General features: G+C 37.4%; 2 protein-coding genes across 4 annotated transcripts in view; one reads left to right on the top strand and one right to left on the bottom strand.

Moving 5' to 3' along the window:
• zgc:112496 (uncharacterized protein LOC541336 homolog) overlaps positions 1-5,488 on the bottom strand; it is a 6,151-nt gene extending 663 nt beyond the window's left edge. For both annotated transcript variants that reach the window (XM_057826926.1, XM_057826925.1), the window contains exons 1-4: positions 5,223-5,488; positions 3,182-3,275; positions 2,952-3,111; positions 71-223 (exon numbers count right to left, since the gene is read on the bottom strand). In XM_057826926.1, coding sequence (XP_057682909.1) covers positions 71-223; positions 2,952-3,111; positions 3,182-3,275; positions 5,223-5,353 — 538 coding nt within the window. In that variant the 5' untranslated portion in view covers positions 5,354-5,488. The remainder of the gene's footprint in view (positions 1-70; positions 224-2,951; positions 3,112-3,181; positions 3,276-5,222) is intronic.
• On the top strand, positions 4,927-19,195 carry wdr24 (WD repeat domain 24). Of its 2 annotated transcripts, XM_057826921.1 has the most exons (11): positions 4,927-5,486; positions 5,649-5,777; positions 7,055-7,134; positions 8,772-9,256; positions 12,564-12,741; positions 12,812-13,484; positions 15,163-15,257; positions 15,316-15,425; positions 15,495-15,599; positions 15,696-16,036; positions 17,320-19,195. In XM_057826921.1, exons 4-11 carry the CDS (start codon positions 8,776-8,778, stop codon positions 17,671-17,673), a joined length of 2,337 nt encoding a protein of 778 aa, XP_057682904.1. In that variant the 5' UTR covers positions 4,927-5,486; positions 5,649-5,777; positions 7,055-7,134; positions 8,772-8,775; the 3' UTR covers positions 17,674-19,195. The 2 variants fall into 2 exon arrangements, with proteins under 2 accessions (XP_057682904.1, XP_057682903.1); XM_057826920.1 differs by lacking the exon at positions 4,927-5,486 and having other exon boundaries at positions 5,568-5,777.
• Positions 19,196-19,305: the final 110 nt, after the last annotated feature.

The raw sequence follows: 19,305 nt of genomic DNA, 5'->3' as shown, positions 1-19,305 counted from the left end.
GAAAAGGAAATCAGGAAGGATGTTTAAGACAAAAGCTAAGCAACCAGGATGTTTAGACTAATGATTGAACCTTTGTTAAGTGTTTTGGTCATTTCCACCATCTTGTTCAGGTAGAACGCATAGTGTTTGGCTGTGTACTGAATGGGCAAGAGCCCCGGTACGCTCGCCACGGCCTCGTCTGACATGAACGCGGTCTGTTCGGGAGCTCCCGCGGCTAACACCGCTGCAAAAGAATAAAATACTTATAACTCAGGTGTCAAACTGGCAGCCCAGGGGCCAAATCCGGCCAGCCAAATCATTTTCTGTAGCCAGCGAAAGTAAATCAAATGCATCGATTTTTGTTTGTTTTGTTTTTTTAACTAAAATTACATATATAGAAAGCCCAGAAAAGGAAAATACAGGCGGTCCCCGGGTTACAAATGAGTTCCGTTTCTACGCTGGCGACGTAACCCCAATTTCCGTGTAAATCTGAATAACCCTTTAAGTACCCCTAAATCTCAGAATAACTATCCAAAAACAGGTACTATACGTTATTGTACTGTCCTCAATAGGCATGTGCCGGTATGAGATTCTGATGGTATAACCTTAAGCCAAAATATCACGGTATCACAATTACAGCTCTAAAATCTATTAGTAACTTTGAGATATCTGGGTTTAATTTTTTTTTTTTTTTTTTTAAACCTTTTTCCATTGAACAGTATTTTTATTTTTCAAAACATGTTGGCAAAATGGAACATAAGTATAATGTTTAATTAATAATTGAAAAAAATAAAAAATAACTATATACAAATAGGGCTGTCAAACGATAAAACATTTTAATCAAGTTAATTACAGCTTAAAAATTAATTAATCATAATTAATCGCAATTCAAACCACCTATAAAATATGCCATATTTTTCTGTAAATTATTGTTGGAATGGAAAGATAAGACACAAGATGGATATATATACATTCAACATACGGTACATAGGGACTGTATTTGTTTATTATAGCAATAAATCAACAAGATGGCATTAACATTATTAACATTCTGTTAAAGCGATCCATGGATAGAAAGACTTGTAGTTCTTAAAAGATAAATGTTAGTACAAGTTATAGAAATTTTATATTCAAACCCCTCTTAATGTTTTCGTTTTAATAAAATTTGTAAAATTTTCAATCAAAAAATAAACTAGTAGCCCTCCATTGTTGATGTCAATAACTACTTACACAATGCTCATGGGTGCTGAAGCCTATAAAATCAGTCGCACCCAAGCGCCAGCAGAGGGCGGCAAAACTCCATAAAACACAATTAACATGTGGGCATTTCACTGTACTGTCATTTAAATCTGTCTGAGCGGGGCATGTGCGTTAATTGCGTCAAATATTTTAACATGATTAAGAAAATTAATTACCGCCCGTTAACGCGATAATTTTGACAGCCTAATAAATAATAATTAATATTCTAAATAAAATTAAAATAAAGCAGTCCTTTAGGCGAGCAAAAACCAAAAGCCACAGCTCAACATTATTACTATCAAAACAAAAATAATTGAATTATTTTCTACAAAAACCACATACGTATGACTCGTATAATGTTTACATTATACACACACTCTTTCTCAACACAGACAGTTGCCAGAAAGAGAAAAACACCATGTTTCACCACCGCTATACACACTAAACACGCTGGACTTAACTCTCGTAGCTGGTGGAAAACGTTCATGATAGTGTTTACTAACCTTTAATTTTGTATAAATGCGATATAATGTTGGAGGTGTTGCCTACTCGGCAGCCACCTTCCGCAAACATTTTTTAGATGTAAGTTGCCCCTCCTCCACTAAGCCGCAGCCGTATGCAACTTTTCTGTAGCCAAAGTATTCCCATACTAGCGATTTCGTTTTCTTCGATGGGGGAAAAAGTTCAGGAGTTTTACCTCCTCCAGCCATCGTGTAGCACAGCTGACTCACTGACACACAGCAACAACCGGTGGGGAAGGGTTGAGCCCTGCATTTTTGGGACGGAAAAAAAAATCCCCGACACCTTAAGGACGGTATGACGGAAAATTTTTGCGGTTTTGAAAATGTCACTGGATACTTTGAAACCAGTAATCGGCACATGTCTCGTCCTTGCTAGACAGCGAGCTACGATGTAATCTTTCCACTCACTCGGCTGTGCGACTTCTTTGTGTGTACCTGCGCGCTTACTCACGTGCGGAAGTACTACCTGCTCTACGCTTCATGCACTACGAAACAAAAGTCAAGATTATAATCAAATATGCATTTCGCCAAAGGACAGAACAGTCATATTAATAAAACAAAGTAAAAAATAAGATACTGTGAGGTACAAGTGACTTACACAAAAAAAAAAAAAAAGACTGGAAACAAAATGGCGGACAAGATCCCTGCTCGTAAAGTCGAAATCACGTAAATAGAGTACGTCGTAAACCGGCGAATACCTGTATTCATTCTTTTTTTTTTTTTTTTCACCCTTTTCTACAAAAATTTTAAATGTGTACTGTCTGAAATGTAATATGTTTACCCTATTTTTCTTTTTATTAAAAATTAAGTAAATATAAAATAAAAATATTTTTCTTACGGAAAACAAAAAACCTTAAAATACTGTTTTTTTTCCTTTGATTAAAAAAACAAAATAAAAAAAACTAAAAATTGATACCATCGATTCATGTACTATTGATTAGTGATTTGCTAACAATTATGTAATCATGGCAGCCCTGGATTCCCACTACGGTGTTAAGACACTTAATCCATTTTGCCTGGGAGTAACAGCTAGTCGTCGACGATGGTATTTACAACGTTTACAGTGTTTTATATATATATATATATATATATATATATATATGTTAGCAAAGGACACAAATACTTTCACTAGAAACCATAAAAATGATGTGGTCCGCGACAAAGACGAGTTTGACGCCCCTGACTTAGAATATGGGACATGTTGAAGCTGACCTGACGCAGTGGCTGGGCCGACTCCTTTCAATGAGCCGAGTTCCGAGATGGCGGCGGCGACATCAGGCAGGAGGTTGAAGGCCTTACGGGAACATTCGGCCACCGCCGATTCACTGTTGGAAGACACGAGCTGCTGCAGACGAGGCCTGAACTTGCCCCTCTGAGGACAAGGACACGCTGGGCACCGTATTCTTCAGTATGCGTATGTGTGTAGAGTAACAACTACTTACTGTGAGCTTCCACTCCATCAGCTTGACCATCTCTGACAGAGTGACATGTTTATCACATCGACTTGAGATGGTAGCAGGCAGCTCCTCTTGGTACCTGAATGTACACAACATTAGAGTCAGTTACATTTTACATGACAACCACAACAGTGTGGTCATTTTGACCCAAAAATTATAACCGTTTGAAGGCATTACACTTGGGCATGAATCTAAAAAAATGTGTAGACATAAGATTTGACATTAAAATTGATTTTTGAAAAGAATATACGGTACAATTAGAAAATGTTGATGCATATGGCAGAAAACAGACAAGGCTGAAAAAGCAGTTTCTGCTCTTGCACCCCTCTTTAAAATAAACTGCTGTATTTTAAGCCAAAAGAACTGTTGTGTTTGATAGAACAATATGTCTATATGGTGCCACAGCAGATTCATGGCGCATGAAACGCCCGAACTATTTTTAATTTGTCCGTTTTGCCCTGGAAGCCCCCGTTTACAGACGTCACGCAACCGCTTTTGTTTCAACCTAGCCATAAAAAGAAGGTAAGTAATCGTATTTATTATTCGAAATGTCTGTCATTTTTAGCTTAGAATCATTAATTGATGTCTAATACTTAGTAAAAAAAAAAAAAAAAAAAAAAAACAATTAAAAAAATATTCACTCGCATATTTGAAACTTTTAAATTACGTCACAATGAAAAAATTAGCGTCCGTAAATAAGTCACAGATATCTACCTCATAACTATCGCTTAATTGTATTTTTCCGTTACTGTCGCAGTTTCCCCAATATTTTAGATAAATAATCGATTCAAAGAAATACTGGGAAAAAAAAAAAAAAAAGTTTAAAAGGGTAAATATATGAAAATGAAAATCTCAACCACTCCTTGATGTCTGTGATTTCTGAATCGTGGCCTTTGTTATATTTAGGGCTGCAGCTATCGATTACTTTAGTTGTCGATTAATCGATGAAGTAGTTAGTTCGAATAATTGAGTAATCAGATAAGGAACATAAAAAAATAAAATACCTGAGCTGAGCCTGAAACAATATAAAAAAATAATAATAAATGAGGATCTATGTACAACAAAAGAACAATTGGCTAAAGTCTGCTAGCATAAATGTTATAAAATGCTACTTTTTTTTTAACAATGCTCTTAACAAATGGTTGAGACACATATTTCCACAAAAAATGGTCAAATATACCAATAAACTAAATTACGAATGCAATAAAAAATAAACCTTAGCTCAAACAAAAACTTAGCTTATGTTGGTCTTAACAGGGAGCAGCTGGGTTCAGCCACATGAAATGAAGCAGACTAGAGGGCAGTGTATCCACCCAAATCAATTAAACTAAATCCAAACACTTTCAAAACAAACCATTACAACGCCACTTTAAGTTAACGAATACTCGAAGAAGCAAAATTGAATTCAAATCTTTTTTTCTAATCGAATACTCGAGTTAATCGATTAATCGTTGCAGCACTAGTTATATTACCATGTTTCACCCATAAAATCCCCCCAAAATTCGGCTGTGGCCATTAAAAGCTGTGTCTTGACACTCTGTGATACATGCTACATGGAGTTTTTGGATCGAAAAGAAGTACGCGAAGATATATCTCATTAAAGTCATGGCGTCTGTAATTCTGCTCTCGCGTGCTCTCACCTCCAGTTAGGGTTTTGCGGTTTTAATTATTTTTTTAAATGCCCACCTGTTCAAAAATTTTCTTCCCCCAGAAAATTGAAATTTTAAGCTTTCCAATGATGTATCACACATGCATACAGGACAATTTTGAAATTTGGCCAAATTGGGGGTCTTAGAGCGGAACTTCAAGTCACCTGAGTGTTTTCCGCCATATACATATATGCTTTAAAAATGTTTTAAAGTCGAAAATGTTTTTATTGTTTTTTTTTTTAATCATTTTTACGTTATGAAAAAAGACGGACATAATTTATACCAAGCGACATTTCAAACAATTTGATTTAAACAGAAGCTTTGTCACTCCGAGAATTTCGTGTAGGCGTTTTTGCACTAATTAAGTCATTTATTACCACTTGTCGAGGTTTTGAAGCTTCCCGCCGGATGCTTTCTTGCTCTTGCTTTTAGCTTCCACCACATGCCAATATTTGCCTTCAACTTTCCTCCATGTGTCGGGTTGTTTGCATTCAAATAGTTCACTCATGGCTCACAGCAAAGTCAAACGCCACAATGTAACGCGCCGCTGTTAATTAGGCTGGTTTGCCAACTTGATGTATAATTAGCTAATCAAAACGAAGTTATGTGACATTTCCGCATTGCTCCGACTGAAATATCGCGTGAGTATCGTTTTACATGACTTCCGGCAATGCTAGTAGCGAGCTTTGTTTGCTAATGTTAGCCGATGTTTTTTTTTTTTTTTTTTTTTTTTCTTTTTTAAAAAACAGTTCCGCTCTCGGGATAATTGTGCAAATGCTAAATTGCGTTTTTGTCAAGTGCAGGTAAAGCTAAGTTAGTGACAACTGTGTTCGAGATTTCTGAAAAACTGCAAGATAGTGCAGCCACTTTCTTGGAAATGCAGACAGTCCGAGCTATTTCCAGACACAGGACCTCGACCCCCAAACATGAAGGTAAGTGGAACACTACGAAAAGTCGACAAAGCGACACGATGTGTATATTATTATCAGGGGTGACCTCCTAAATATAAGAATTGGAACCGAATAGTGTCAAATAAAATACACCACTTTAGTGGTCGAAATGAAGGTCCAGTTTTTAGTTTATTTCAAGAAGCCTCTCGTAAACAAACATAACAATCTGCAACGCCCCCTTTAAATGCCATGAGATTTATTGTAATTATTATAATTAACAATTCAAATCTTTTTTAACGTTTTCAATCACAGTTTAAGAAAGGAAACCACGATAGAGGGCAATAACAGAGTTGAAAATGCCAAATATGCATGTTTGTAAAATTAAGCACGAGATGATATTCTGACGGTATGATAACCTTAAGCCAAAATATCACGGTTTCACAGTATTGCAAATACAGCTCTAAAATGAGTTACTTTGAGTTATCTGGGTTTTAAAAAAAACAACTTTTTCAACAGGATTTTTATTTTACAAAACATTTGCAAATTGGAACATAAGTATATTGTTGAGTTAAAAAAATAACAGAACTATTCTAAATAAAACTAAAATAAATGCAGTCCTTCTGTGAGCCTAAACCCGCAGCAACAGCTCAACATTACTACCATCAATATAAAAATAATTGAATTATTTCCCATAAAAAGCATATTTGTATGACTCGTATAATTTTTTCATTATACACACACTCTCTTTATCAACACAGACAGTTGCTAGAATGAAAAAAAAAAACACACACTTTTTACCACCGCTAGACACACTAAATACGCTGGAGTTAGCTCATGACAGGCTTTACTAACCTTTGATTTTGTATAAATGCGAAATCATATTGGAGGTATTGCCTCCTCGCCAGCCACCCTCCGCAAACATGTTTTACATGTCAATTGGCCCTCCTCATCTAAGCCACAGACGGGTTTAACTTTTCTGTAGCCGAAGTATTCCCATACCAGCAATTTCGTTTTCTTCAATGGGGGCAAAAAGTACAAGTGTTTCACCTCCTCCAGTCATAGTGTCGCGCAGCTGACTCACTGACACTGAGCTACAACCGGTGGGGGAGGATTGAGCCTTACAGTTCCAAGCGAGTGATTTCTTCATGCATGTGTGGGACATAAAAATAGCTAACACCTTAGGGACGGTATGATGGGTTGAATTTTTTTTTGCTGTTTTGAAACCTTGACATTTTTATACCATGGTATACCTTGAAACCGCTAATCAGGCACATGTCTATTTGTAATACTCAAAACATCGTTTTGTTTGTTTGCAACAGACCCTTCAACATTGGAGAGCGTGAAGTGGATTTTGAGCTGCTGCAGAAGTTGAAGGGGTCAGCAGTTCTTCACCAAGTTGGTAATGCACACTCAAATATTACTGCACATATATTTGTAATTTTGTACTGTACTTCTCATTGGATTGAGTGATGTGGCCGTAGTCACACAAGTACAATTTCTAACGTTTTAGATGAGGAAAATACAGTGACATTGTTTATGTGATGTCAGCAAATCAGGGAAATGTATTAGTTAAAAAAAAAAAAAAAAGGGCCATTTTGGAGCTGCGTCTAATACACTAATGCGTATAATACACAAGAAAGTACAGTTTTAATTTTTTTAAGTTAGGAACAATCAAATTCATTGTGTTCTATTAATTGTTCTAATTGTTCTAACAGTATAACTTTGTCGCCATCTATTGGAATAATGGTGTAGTTGCTGTATTTATGGTATTTTTTTCATGTATGTTTGAGATTCAATGTTAGTTTTCTCAGTGGCTGTCATTAACGAACCTTTGTTGCTTTAAAAAATTAGCTGTTTTTACGTTGGCCGCACAATTCCCACTTGCAACACTCAAACTAAGGAACCACATCAACAACTTTCCTAGTGTTCTAACGGCGTTAATGTTTTGCACGTATTAATTCAATGGCTGCCTTTTACAGAGTTAGAAGTCCAATCCATTTTGGACTACACTTGTCGTCACATTTTTCATCTTTATTCTACATATTAGATTTGACTTTTTGTTTCCAGCGATGCCAACAGTAACTCTACCAGTTTCACCAATGAGACATTGCAACAATAATTACATAACTCCATTATACCAATCAGACTCAAGCTTGCCGTTTTGTTGATCACGCCGGCCTGTTCACTCACGTGGCGTCTTTAAAGCACCGTAAAAAATTAGATATTTTACATAGGGCGCTGCCCTCAACATGACTCGAAATTGTGGATTTTAACCTTCCTCCCAGTTTTTATTTGGCACCAATTTACCACGGAAAACCGGAGATATGATCATTTTAATTTCATAATAGGAACTGTGAAGGAGCTATTCACTATTCAAACTGAACTAATTTCTCCAATAGAGGGCGCTCATGCTCTTTGGATGAATGATGCTTCAGTTCTGCAGATTTTTTTTCTCTTGTCAGACTTCAATGATTTTTTTTTTGTGTGTGTTTCTTTGGCTTAATGTGGTTATGCAATAGGTTATAGTTCAGTATAATCAAAACAGTTCATATAAATAAGTTTGTGCTGAGAAAAAAATACAATTGTTTTTTTAAAAAATCAAACAAAAATAAGCGGTTACTGACAATGTTCCGCATTACTTGAGTATTCTTATCACCAAATACATTTTTTACTTGTACTTAGGTAAATTTTTGTGGATGACAACTTTTACTTGAGTAGTAGTATTATTTTGAAGTAACGCTACTTTTACTTGAGTAAAATATTTGGCTACTCTACCTGCCTCTGGAGATATATTGCCGTCAGTGGCAGTTAAAGTATTACTGTGTCTATTGCTAGCATGTTAAAGTTACAAAGACCATGGTCCATGATGGTCTTTTGCTGTGAGTCTTACTGAAACATAATCAATGCTAGACATCCTAGCTACAATGTATGTGAATGAGTTATTTTTGTTCCATAAATTAAAAGAATTTTGTACATGTTGGTTGGAACTTGGAAGATGTTGATCCTGTTAAGTGAAGGTGTGACTGTATTTTGTAGGAACATGGAGAAAATGTCCCGGGTCACCACAGCCCTGGGCAGCACCGGCGTCAGCGGCCGGACCATGTTCTGCCACCTTGACGCGCCGGCCAACGCCATCAGCGTGTGCCGCGACGCCACGCAGGTGGTGGTAGCCGGCCGCAACATCTTCAAAATCTACGCGCTGGAGGATGAACAGTTCACCGAGAAGATGAACCTGCGCGTGGGACGCAAGCCGTCACTCAACCTCAGCTGCGCCGACGTCATGTGGCACCAGATGGACGAGAACCTGCTGGCCACTGCCGCCACCAACGGCGCAGTGGTGACGTGGAACCTTGGCAAGCCGTCGCGCAACAAGCAGGATCAGCTGTTCACCGAGCACAAGCGCACGGTCAACAAGGTGTGCTTCCATCCCACCGAGGTGTACATGCTGCTGAGCGGATCGCAGGACGGCTTCATGAAGTGCTTCGACCTCCGCAAGAAGGAGTCCATCAGCACTTTCTCAGGTAGTGCCGAAAAGTAGGCTGTGACTGGTTCGGCCCCAGCAAAAAATAAAATACCGTGAATTCTGCATTATAATTTTGGGTACAGTATTGCTTTAACTGCAATTAACATTGATAAACATCCATTTAAACTGTGATAGACGGGTAGTGAACAGGGCGGACTAAGGGGGTGGGGAAGTTGCTCGGGAGTCATTGAAACACCGGCCCACTTCATGGATGGTGTTGGAAGCCATCCAGCCGCTAAGACAGAGAGGTCCACTACTAATATTCACGAACCTTGGCCAGAATTTATTCAGAACTGTGGATTTACAGTTCCACAAAAAATGAGAATTGCAGCCTGATGAAAGTATGCATGTAGGACTTTTAATTAAAATTTTGTAAATTTAGGTACATTGAAAATGCATAGTTTTGAGTATGTGAGTAGTCAGAGATCTACTTGTAATATTCACCAACTTTGGCCAGAACTTATTCAGAATCGTGAATGCAGAGTACTACAAAAATGAGAACTGTAACCTGATCAAAGTATACAGTACATGTAGGACTTTTAATTCAAATTTTCTTAATTTTGGTACAGTAAAAATGCAGTTTTTTAGTATGTGCGTTGTTAGAGAGGTCCACGGCTAATATTTACCAATGTTGTAACCTGATTTAAGTTCAAATGCAGAACTTTTAATTCATTTTTCCAAATTTTGGTACAGTAAAAATAGTTTTGAGTACAGGAGTAGTCAGAGAGGTCCACTACTAATATTCACCGACTTTAATCAGTACTTATTCAGATACCGTATTGACCCGAATATAAGACGATGTTTTTTGCATTGAAATAAGACTGAAAAAGAGGGGGTCGTCTTATATTGGCGGTGTAGACGTTATACCCTTTCACGACACTAGATGGCGCCAGATATCATTGAAGCGATGTTCTGTCATGACAGATATCAGCTACTCTCAAGTTTAACCAGTTTGCATTACTTTATTGTAATGTTTTTCCTTATTTAGATTTGTTTCAAGACTACAGTTACAGTTAAACTTCACTTTGATGGTTAATGCAGTTATTGCAATTTTGTTGTTTTATCACAATAGATTGGTTTATTTACATTTCAAAAACCAGAAGCCATTCATTTACGAATGTGATTGCACTTTAGTTTACGTATACAAATGTTTGGATATTAAGATTTGAATGAGGCAAAATAACATGCTTTTTCTCTCAAATATATTGTTATAATCATTTCTTTCGGATGTACTGTAATTATTTTCTGTATAAAAATTTATTTGCCGTTCAAAAAGTCTTTTTCAAACTTGAGTCTTGAAAAAGAGGGGGCCGTTTTATAATCGGGGCCGTTTTATATTCGGGCCAATACGGTATATAGATTTACAGTGCCACAAAAATGACAACTGTAACCTACTACTAGTATCTACTAAAACGACTCGTTGCTCAGGTGAAACTCATAGTATTGTACTGACGTGACAACGCTCGTAAAACACATGCAGTTTTAAGATCAGGTGACTTTATTTCTATTTAAAATTATGAAAATTGTGGCGTTATATATATTTTAGAATGTTGGGAGTGTTTCTAAGACCTGGGAACAACGCGAGCACACGGAAGTCAACTGCCTTGCCGCTTGGAATACATTTACCGTAATGCTTGGATTACGTGGGTGCACTAATATAAGGGTCCCCTCATTTGACCACCAGGTAAATCCCCGGTATCCCCGTATGCCAGTCTGCCATTGGTAGTGAATGTTCGCTGATTGCACCCCCTGTCAAAATGGTTTGGACAGCTATCATCGTCCTCCTCATTCATATGCAGCTGCAGCAGTGTCACAGGTCCCACTTGTCTTTTTACAGCAAGTCTGAAACACTTTAATTCACTAAAATTACCTAGAAAAAAAATAATTCACTTCATCTTGAGTTCTTGGCTTAAAATTTTAATGGAACTTGATGATGAACTCAGGGCTAACCGCTGTCGTTCTAGCACACTGTGGATGTCTGTTCTTTTTAAATCTGTTGCTCTGCAATTGCACAAAGTATTGGAACGAAGTTTTCTCTAGCCACAAACTCCCCATAGTTCCTTACAAACTTAGCTAGCAGTGTGCTAGCATAATAGTTTTTTCATAGCAAACCGTGGATATCTTTTTAAATCCGTCAAGCCACCCATCGTTAGCTTTAAATTGTTCATCTTGAGTGGCACCAAGGATCAAGTCGGGGGTACCTGTAGGCTGGAGTTAAGCATGTGCCAGTATGAGATTCTAATGGGATGATAACCTTAAGCAAAAATTTCACGGTATCACAGTTACAGCTCTGAAATGTGTTACTTTGAGATATCTGGGTTTAAAAAATCCATTGAACAGGATTTTTATTTTTCAAAACATACTAGCAAATGTTAACATAAGTATAATGTTAAGTTAAAAAAAAAAGAATCTAAATAAAATTAAAATAAATGTAGTCCTTTAGGTGAGTAAACCTAGTTTAATATTATTATCATCAGAACAAAATAATTGAATTATTTTCCATAAAAAACACGTGTGTATGACTCGTATCATGTTTACATTATATCCACACTCTAGAGAGAAATAAACACGTTTTACCACCGCTAGACACACTAGAGTTAACTCTCGTAGCTGGTGGGAAACAATCTTGATCGTGTTTACTAACCTTTAATTTTATATAAATGCGAAATCATATTGGAGGTATTGCCTCCTCAGTAGTTAACCATGTTTTACATGTCGGTTGGCCCTCCTTCTCTAAGCCACGGCTGTCTGTAACTTTTCTGTAGCCAAAGTATTCCCATACCAGCCATTTCGTTTTCTTCCATGGAGGGAAAAAGTCCAGGAGTTTCACCTCCTCCAGCCACAGTGTAGCACAGCTGACTCACTGATACTGAGCAACAACCAGTGGAGGAGGGTTGAGCCTTGCAGCTGCATAGCTAATACTTGAGGGACAGTATGACGGAAAATTTTTGCGGTTTAGAAACCGTGACGTTTTCGTACCATGGAATACTTTGAAACCGGTTTTTGGCACATGCATACCTGGAGGTAACCATAGACTCGGGAATGCTGTCCTAGCAACAAAGCTAAAATTGCATTCAACAATGCACCCCAAGCTTATGCTACACTCATAAACTCATGGTATTGTTGGCTAACGGAACACTTGCGCTAGTAGGTAGAGACTCTGAATGCAACCAAAGTGGCAACATCACCATGACGCCAAGTCAAATGAAATGACACTTTGCCGCTTTGTTATTAAAGGGAAAAGTAGCGCCTTATAGTCCAAAAAATACACATTGATCACATTTTTCATTTCAATAATCTTTCAGGTCAGTCAGAGAGTGTACGAGATGTCCAGTTCAGCATGAAGGATTATTTCACCTTTGCCGCTTCCTTCGAGAACGGAAACGTCCAGCTTTGGGACATCAGGCGCCCTGACCGCTATGAGCGAATGTTCACCGCTCACACAGGCCCTGTTTTTTGTTGCGACTGGCACCCGGACGACAGGTATGGTTCACTTCTTTTACTTTCGGAGCGGCACTACCCGATTTAACAAATTCACTCACTTTTCTTTCAGGGGCTGGTTAGCTACAGGCGGGCGGGATAAAATGGTAAAAGTCTGGGACATGACTACAAACCGCGCCAAAGAGATTTACTGCGTCCAAACCATCGCCTCGGTGGCGCGCGTCAAGTGGCGCCCGGAGAGGAAGTTCCATTTGGCTACATGCTCCATGATGGTGGACCACAACATCTACGTGTGGGACGTGCGCCGGCCGTTCATCCCCTTCGCCACCTTCGAGGAGCACAAGGACGTGACCACGGGTATCGTGTGGCGACACCAGCATGACCCTCACTTCCTGCTGTCTGGCTCCAAGGACAGCACAATGTACCAGCACATGTTCAAGGACGCTACGCGACCGGTTGACAAAGCAAACCCGGAGGGACTGTGCTTCGGCCTGTTTGGCGACTTGGCCTTCGCAGCTAAGGAGAGTCTGATTAGCAGCGACGCCAACAGGAAGTCCTACCCCGGCGGCGACCGCCGCTACCCTATCTTTTTCTTCAAAAGGCCCGACCCGACGGAACAATTCGCTCACGTGTCCAGCGCCCTCAGCGTCTTCGAGACTGACTTGGACAGCAATCGCATGGACTGGTTCGTCAAGACTGCGCAACTCTATCTCCTCGGCGGGAAGCCTTTCGCCGAACTGTGCGACCACAACGCCGAGGTGGCTCGGCAGCTCAAAAGACCACAGGTGACGTTAAAATCATCCACTTAGTTCACAAAGTAATTTGAATGCAAAGTATATGCGGTGGTATTTAGCAGAGATGGATTTGTGCCATAGAATTCCCTCAGGGGCTAGCAGATACCATTTATCAATACAAATGTAAAATTATACGAACTATGAGAGAAAAAAGGGCTAAATTAAAAAAAAATACTCGAGTTGGTCGTGATTACAACTCAATTTTTTGCCTACAAAAAAATGACCAAATATTAGACGATAATGTGAATTAGGTAAAAATACTGAAATGGATGGAAAAAATAACTGATGTGAGTTAATACAGAGCTTGCAAATAAAAGAAATAAATATGCCAACGAAAAATACAAAAATATTCATACAAATATTAGAAAATAATACAAATCGTGTGAAAATTTATACCCAAAAAAAATTCAAATTTTTACTCAGAATTCTTTAGTTAATTCAAACATCTTTGATGTGAAAGATGTTATAGAATGTATAATGTAATGAACGAAGGATGGAAAAAATTATCAAATATTAGACGATAATGTGAATTAGGAAAGAATACTGAAATGGATGAAAAAAAATTACTCTGATGTGAGTTAATACAGAGCTTGCAAAAAAAAAAAAAAAATAGGGCTGTCAAACGATTAAAATTTTTAATCGAGTTAATTTCAGCTTAAAAATTAATTAATCGTAATTAATCGCAATTAATCGCAATTCAAACCATCTATAAAATATGCCATATTTTTCTGTAAATTATTGTTGGAATGGAAAGATACGACACAAGATGGATATATACATTCAACATACGGTACATGAGGACTGTATTTGTTTATTATAACAATAAATCAACAAGATGGCATTAACATTATTAACATTGTTAAAGCGATCCATGGATAGAAAGACTTGTAGTTCTTAAAAGATAAATGTTAGTACAAGTTATAGAAATTTTATATTAAAACCCCTCTTAATGTTTTCATTTTAATAAAATTTGTAAAAATTTCAATCAAAAAATAAAATAATAGCCCGCCATAGTTGATGTCAATAATTACTTACAGAATGTCATGGGTGCTGAAGCCTATAAAATCAGTCGCACCCAAGCGCCAGCAGAGGGCGGCAAAACTCCATAAAATACAATTAACAAGTGGGCATTAACCTGTACTGTCATTTAAATCTGTCTGAGCAGGGCATGTGCGTTAATTGCGTCAAATATTTTAACGTGATTAATTTAAAAAATTAATTACTGCCCATTAACGCGATAATTTTGACAGCCCTAAAAAAAAAAAAAAAAAAAAACTGAAAAAAATATAAACAAAGAAAATAAACAAAAATGTCAAGCGAAAAATACAAAGAAAATAGTACAAATCGTGTGAAAATTTATACCAAAAAAAAAGTTGATTCAGCACTCACATCTCAAATTTTTGCTCAGAATTCTTCAGTTAATTCAAACATCTTTGATGTGAAAGATGTTATAGAATGTATAATGTAATAACCGAACATGAAAAGTAATGTCAGTTACTTTGCTGAGTAAGTAATTACTCGTACAATGGGGTAACTACGTTACTAAGTCAATTACTTTTTGGGAGAAGTTATTTGTGACTGTAACAAATAACTTTTTTAAAGTAAGATTAACAACACTGGCTGCGGCTCTAAACCACTTTTTCCTCCCCCCACTTGCACTGACTTCCAGGTTTCCACAACATGGACCATGTTGAGAATCATGTTCTCGGACCCGGCAAACATCACAACTCCCGGCAAACTCGGCACACTACCTCTCATGAACAGGTACGACCGAAGAAAAGTCCTTGTGCGGTTCCCCATTTGAGCAAAGTGTTGCGTTCAGCTTCAGTATGAAGGAGCTGGTCAACGAAAGCAGACTGGAACGCAACAAAGGTGACGGCAGACAGGACAACATCCACTTGGAACCAGAAAACATCAGCAATAATAACGAAGGTGAGAACATTGACGGAGGAACGGTATTTCATTTAGTCATTTGGGTCTGCGTGTTGGATTTGACTACAGAAAACGAGGAGACTGAGGGAAGTGAAGGCCAAGCAGAGTACATGTTCGGGGACGCCGAGCTGGATGATGACGATCTTTATTCGGTGGAACATGACAACCAGACGGGTCAGTCACCTGCCTGTCTAATTCTTTTCTTGCAGCTAACGAGTTTATGCTATTGCAAGAAATAAAATAACTCTTACATTTGTTGTTCGGGTGTAGCAGAGGAGCAGGAGTGCACGCTCCCTCAGGAAGCTTTCCAGCTACGTCACGACATCCTGGACAATCCGTCGGCGCCGGAACACTTGCAACAGGACAAGGCCGATTCGCCGCACGTCAGCGGCAACGAGGCCGAGCCGGTGTGCCTGACGCCCATAGAGTCCTTCTCACTCATCTCCATCTCGCAGCCGCTCTTCACGCCCGATCTGCCCGCCAGCTTCTTTTGCCCCATCGTGCGCGAAATGCTAGGCTACTACGCCGAGAAGGGCGACGTGCAGATGGCAGTCTCCGTGCTCGTCGTATTGGGCGAGCGCATACGAAAAGAGATTGACGACCTCACGCAGGTAACCCGCAAATCTTTTTCCTATCGATTAAAGTCGCGTTTCATTGGCTAATTGATTTCCAAATGAATTATTTTGATAGTCGATGCATAGTTTAGAGACGTAGACATCAAAATGGTTGAAATCTTTATTTTGAGCATCTTATCTATTTGCGCAATCGAAAGATCGCTGCCAGCTCCTCCCAGTGCAAAGACGTTGGATGTCTATTGCTGAAACGTGATCATTCAATATTATCCATCCCAGTTCAAACGTATCTGGCATCTGTTAATGGCAGTGAAAGAGTATTTGTATTTTTTTTTAACATTTTCAAATTAAAAATAAAAATACCAGATTTTTTTTGTAATAACGTTTTTAAAAAGCAATTTAGGTTTCAAAAACAAAGGGAAAAAAGTAGATATTCTCATTTGCTTAGTCCTTGATTTAAGCAAGTGATTGTCTTTATATATTATATAAATATAGATTTATTTATTTTTAGAAAAAAAAAAGTGATGTTTTCACTTTCTTAGTCATTGAATAAAGCAGATTATTCAATTACATGATTTTTATATATTTTTATGTGAGAAAAACCGTAAGTAAATATTTTTTTTCAATAATTTATTTTTTATAAGGTTGGAAACTAATTTTTAAAATATTTTTACATTTGTTTAAGACAAACCTAAGTAAATCTGCTCCACAAAAGTTGCAAAATATTTTTATTAAGTGGGAAAATACATTATAATATATATATTTTAGTTTACATTTGTTTAATTAGGACAAACACAAGTAAACCTGTTGTAAAGTAGTATTTTATTTTTTATAAAAAGGGAAACTACATTTTAAAAATTTATATATATATATATATATATAACATTTGTTTAATATTTTTTTGATAAATAGGGACACTGCATTTTTTAATATATTTCATATATATACAGTACAAGTTACATTTTTTAAAAATAGGACATAGGTAAATCTTCTTAAAAAATATATTTTATAAAAGGGGAACTGCATATATATATATATATATATTTTTTTTTTTTTTACATTTGTTTAAGTATAACAAGCAGGTAAATCTTTTTTGGAATTACATTTTTTATAAAAGGGAAACTACATTTTTAATATCTTACTTTCTATTTCTGTAGTCTGCTAAAAAGCTAATTCATTTTTACCTTTTTGAAGTAAAAAATAAATTGCTTAACTTTTCAACTAATTATTTTTTAAATTTAAAACCAAAAATGATGTAAATCCGCAAATATTCAGATTTTTTTTTTTTTAGCAACACTAACACAATCATTCCTTCCCTTTAGGAGCACTGGTACATGTCCTACATCGACCTCCTCCAGCGCTTCGAGCTGTGGAACGTCTCCAACGAAGTGATCAAACTAAGCACGTGCGGCGCCATCACCTGCCTGAATCAGACCTCCACCACGCTGCACATCAACTGCAGCAACTGCAAACGGCCCATGAACAACAGAGGCTGGATTTGCGACCGCTGCCGCCAGTGCGCCAGCGTCTGCGCCGTCTGCCACCACGTGGTCAAGGGGCTCTTCGTGTGGTGCCAGGGATGCAGTCACGGCGGGCACCTGGAGCACATCATAAACTGGCTAAAGAGCAGCCCGCACTGCCCTGCCGGTTGCGGACATCTTTGTGAGTACACGTAAAAAATTAAGGAACCATCAACAAACCCATGTGATCCGAGAGTATTTTTAGACGCACGTTTAACCTCATTTTTGTGAATCGCTCTGAATATAACAAAAATACACGCTGTTAAAAGAAATTTGTCTACTTTTTTTTTTTTTTAATTGAGTGTGAAAGTTGGAAAAAGTAAAGCGCGATGAATACTTTCATAGCAAGTATTCATCACGCTTTTTTACTTTTTGGGAATTCAACTCAAGCTTTCAAAATGCCGTATGCAAGATCGGTGGCCAAAAATGGTACCGCAACCAGGTTCTAAATACAGTGGTGCCTCGAGATACGTAGTTTCGGTACACATTACGAACATTTTTCAAAGCTTTTTGTTTTCGTTTCATATTACAAAAAAATTGTCATCATACAAAAGATAATACGTACTGCAATAGATAATTCCTGCAGTGTTTCATTTAGTTTTACTGATTTTGGTGGATACACTGTCCTCTAGTGGCAACAGTGAATATGACAAAGCTCATCTAGCATGGCTGGATCCAGCAGCTTCCTGTTAAGACCAAAATAATTGTTTATGCATTCGTAATTTAGTTTGGAGGTATTTTAAGCAGTTTTTTGTGGGAAAATTTGTTTGAATGATTAGTTAAGAGTAGGGTTGTTCCGATCATGTTTTTTCGCTCCCGAGCCGATCCCAATCGTTTTAGTTTGAGTGTCTGCCGATCCCGATATTTCCCAATCCGATTGCTTTTTTTTTTTTGCTCCCGATTCAATTCTAATCATTCCCGATAATTTTTCCCGATCATATACATTTTGGCAAAGCATTAAGAAAAAAATGAATAAAACTCGGACAAATATATACATTCAACATACAGTACATAAGTACTGTATTTGTTTATTATGACAATAAATCCTCAAGATGGTATTTACATTATTAACATTCTTTCTGTGAGAGGGATCCACGGATAGAAAGACTTGTAATTCTTAAAGGATAAATGTGACTTTGTATATTGTGACTAAATATTGCAATCTAGTGTATTTGTTGAGCTTTCAGTAAATGATACTGTAGCCATTTAACTGTTCTGCCCAAATGCATGATGGAAAGTGCAACCATGACTGTGCGTAGTGGTACCAATTGATCTATCTTCTTTGCGTTGGGAAATAACATATGGTGTTAAGAAAAAGATTGACTACTATCTTTCTTCCCCACATTGCGTCCCACGATATTTCTATTCGTTGGGAGAGGGATTGTAAAGCTTTAGCCAATTAAAAAAAGTCTCCAAAGGCTGCCAAAATTCACTCTATTCATTTTACGCTGCCTTTTAGGTCTATTTATAGGTATAACGGCGCCATTAAAGATTGAACGCGACATTGCGTGAATGGGTTGTGCAGCGCATGCGTTAATTGCGTTAAATATTTTAACCAGATAATTTTTTTAAAAAGTAATTACCGCCATTAACGCAATAAATTTGATAACCCTACTTTAAGTCTAAACTAAATACTCTGGATGAGTGTAACACATTATGTCTGTAACGTTAAATACAATTAGAAAACGATTCAATTAAAAAAAAAAAAAATATATATATATATTTTTTAATTGAATCGTTTTCTAATTGTATTTATATATATATATTAAAAAAAGGCATGTCCGATAT

The sequence above is a fragment of the Corythoichthys intestinalis genome, chromosome 21 (genome assembly GCF_030265065.1).
Source record: "Corythoichthys intestinalis isolate RoL2023-P3 chromosome 21, ASM3026506v1, whole genome shotgun sequence".
NCBI classification, from domain to species: Eukaryota; Metazoa; Chordata; class Actinopteri; order Syngnathiformes; family Syngnathidae; genus Corythoichthys; species Corythoichthys intestinalis.
Note: the sequence above shows the minus strand (reverse complement) of the source record. Positions and strands in the feature narration are given on the sequence as shown.

Excerpts from the sequence above, each read along its gene's own strand:
- wdr24 (XM_057826921.1), top strand. The coding sequence starts at position 8,776 with ATGGAGAAAATGTCCCGGGTCACCACAGCCCTGGGCAGCACCGGCGTC. Across the intron at positions 9,257-12,563 it reads GTCCATCAGCACTTTCTCAG|GTCAGTCAGAGAGTGTACGA; the intron begins GTAGTGCCGAAA and ends ATAATCTTTCAG. Across the intron at positions 16,037-17,319 it reads AGATTGACGACCTCACGCAG|GAGCACTGGTACATGTCCTA; the intron begins GTAACCCGCAAA and ends CCTTCCCTTTAG.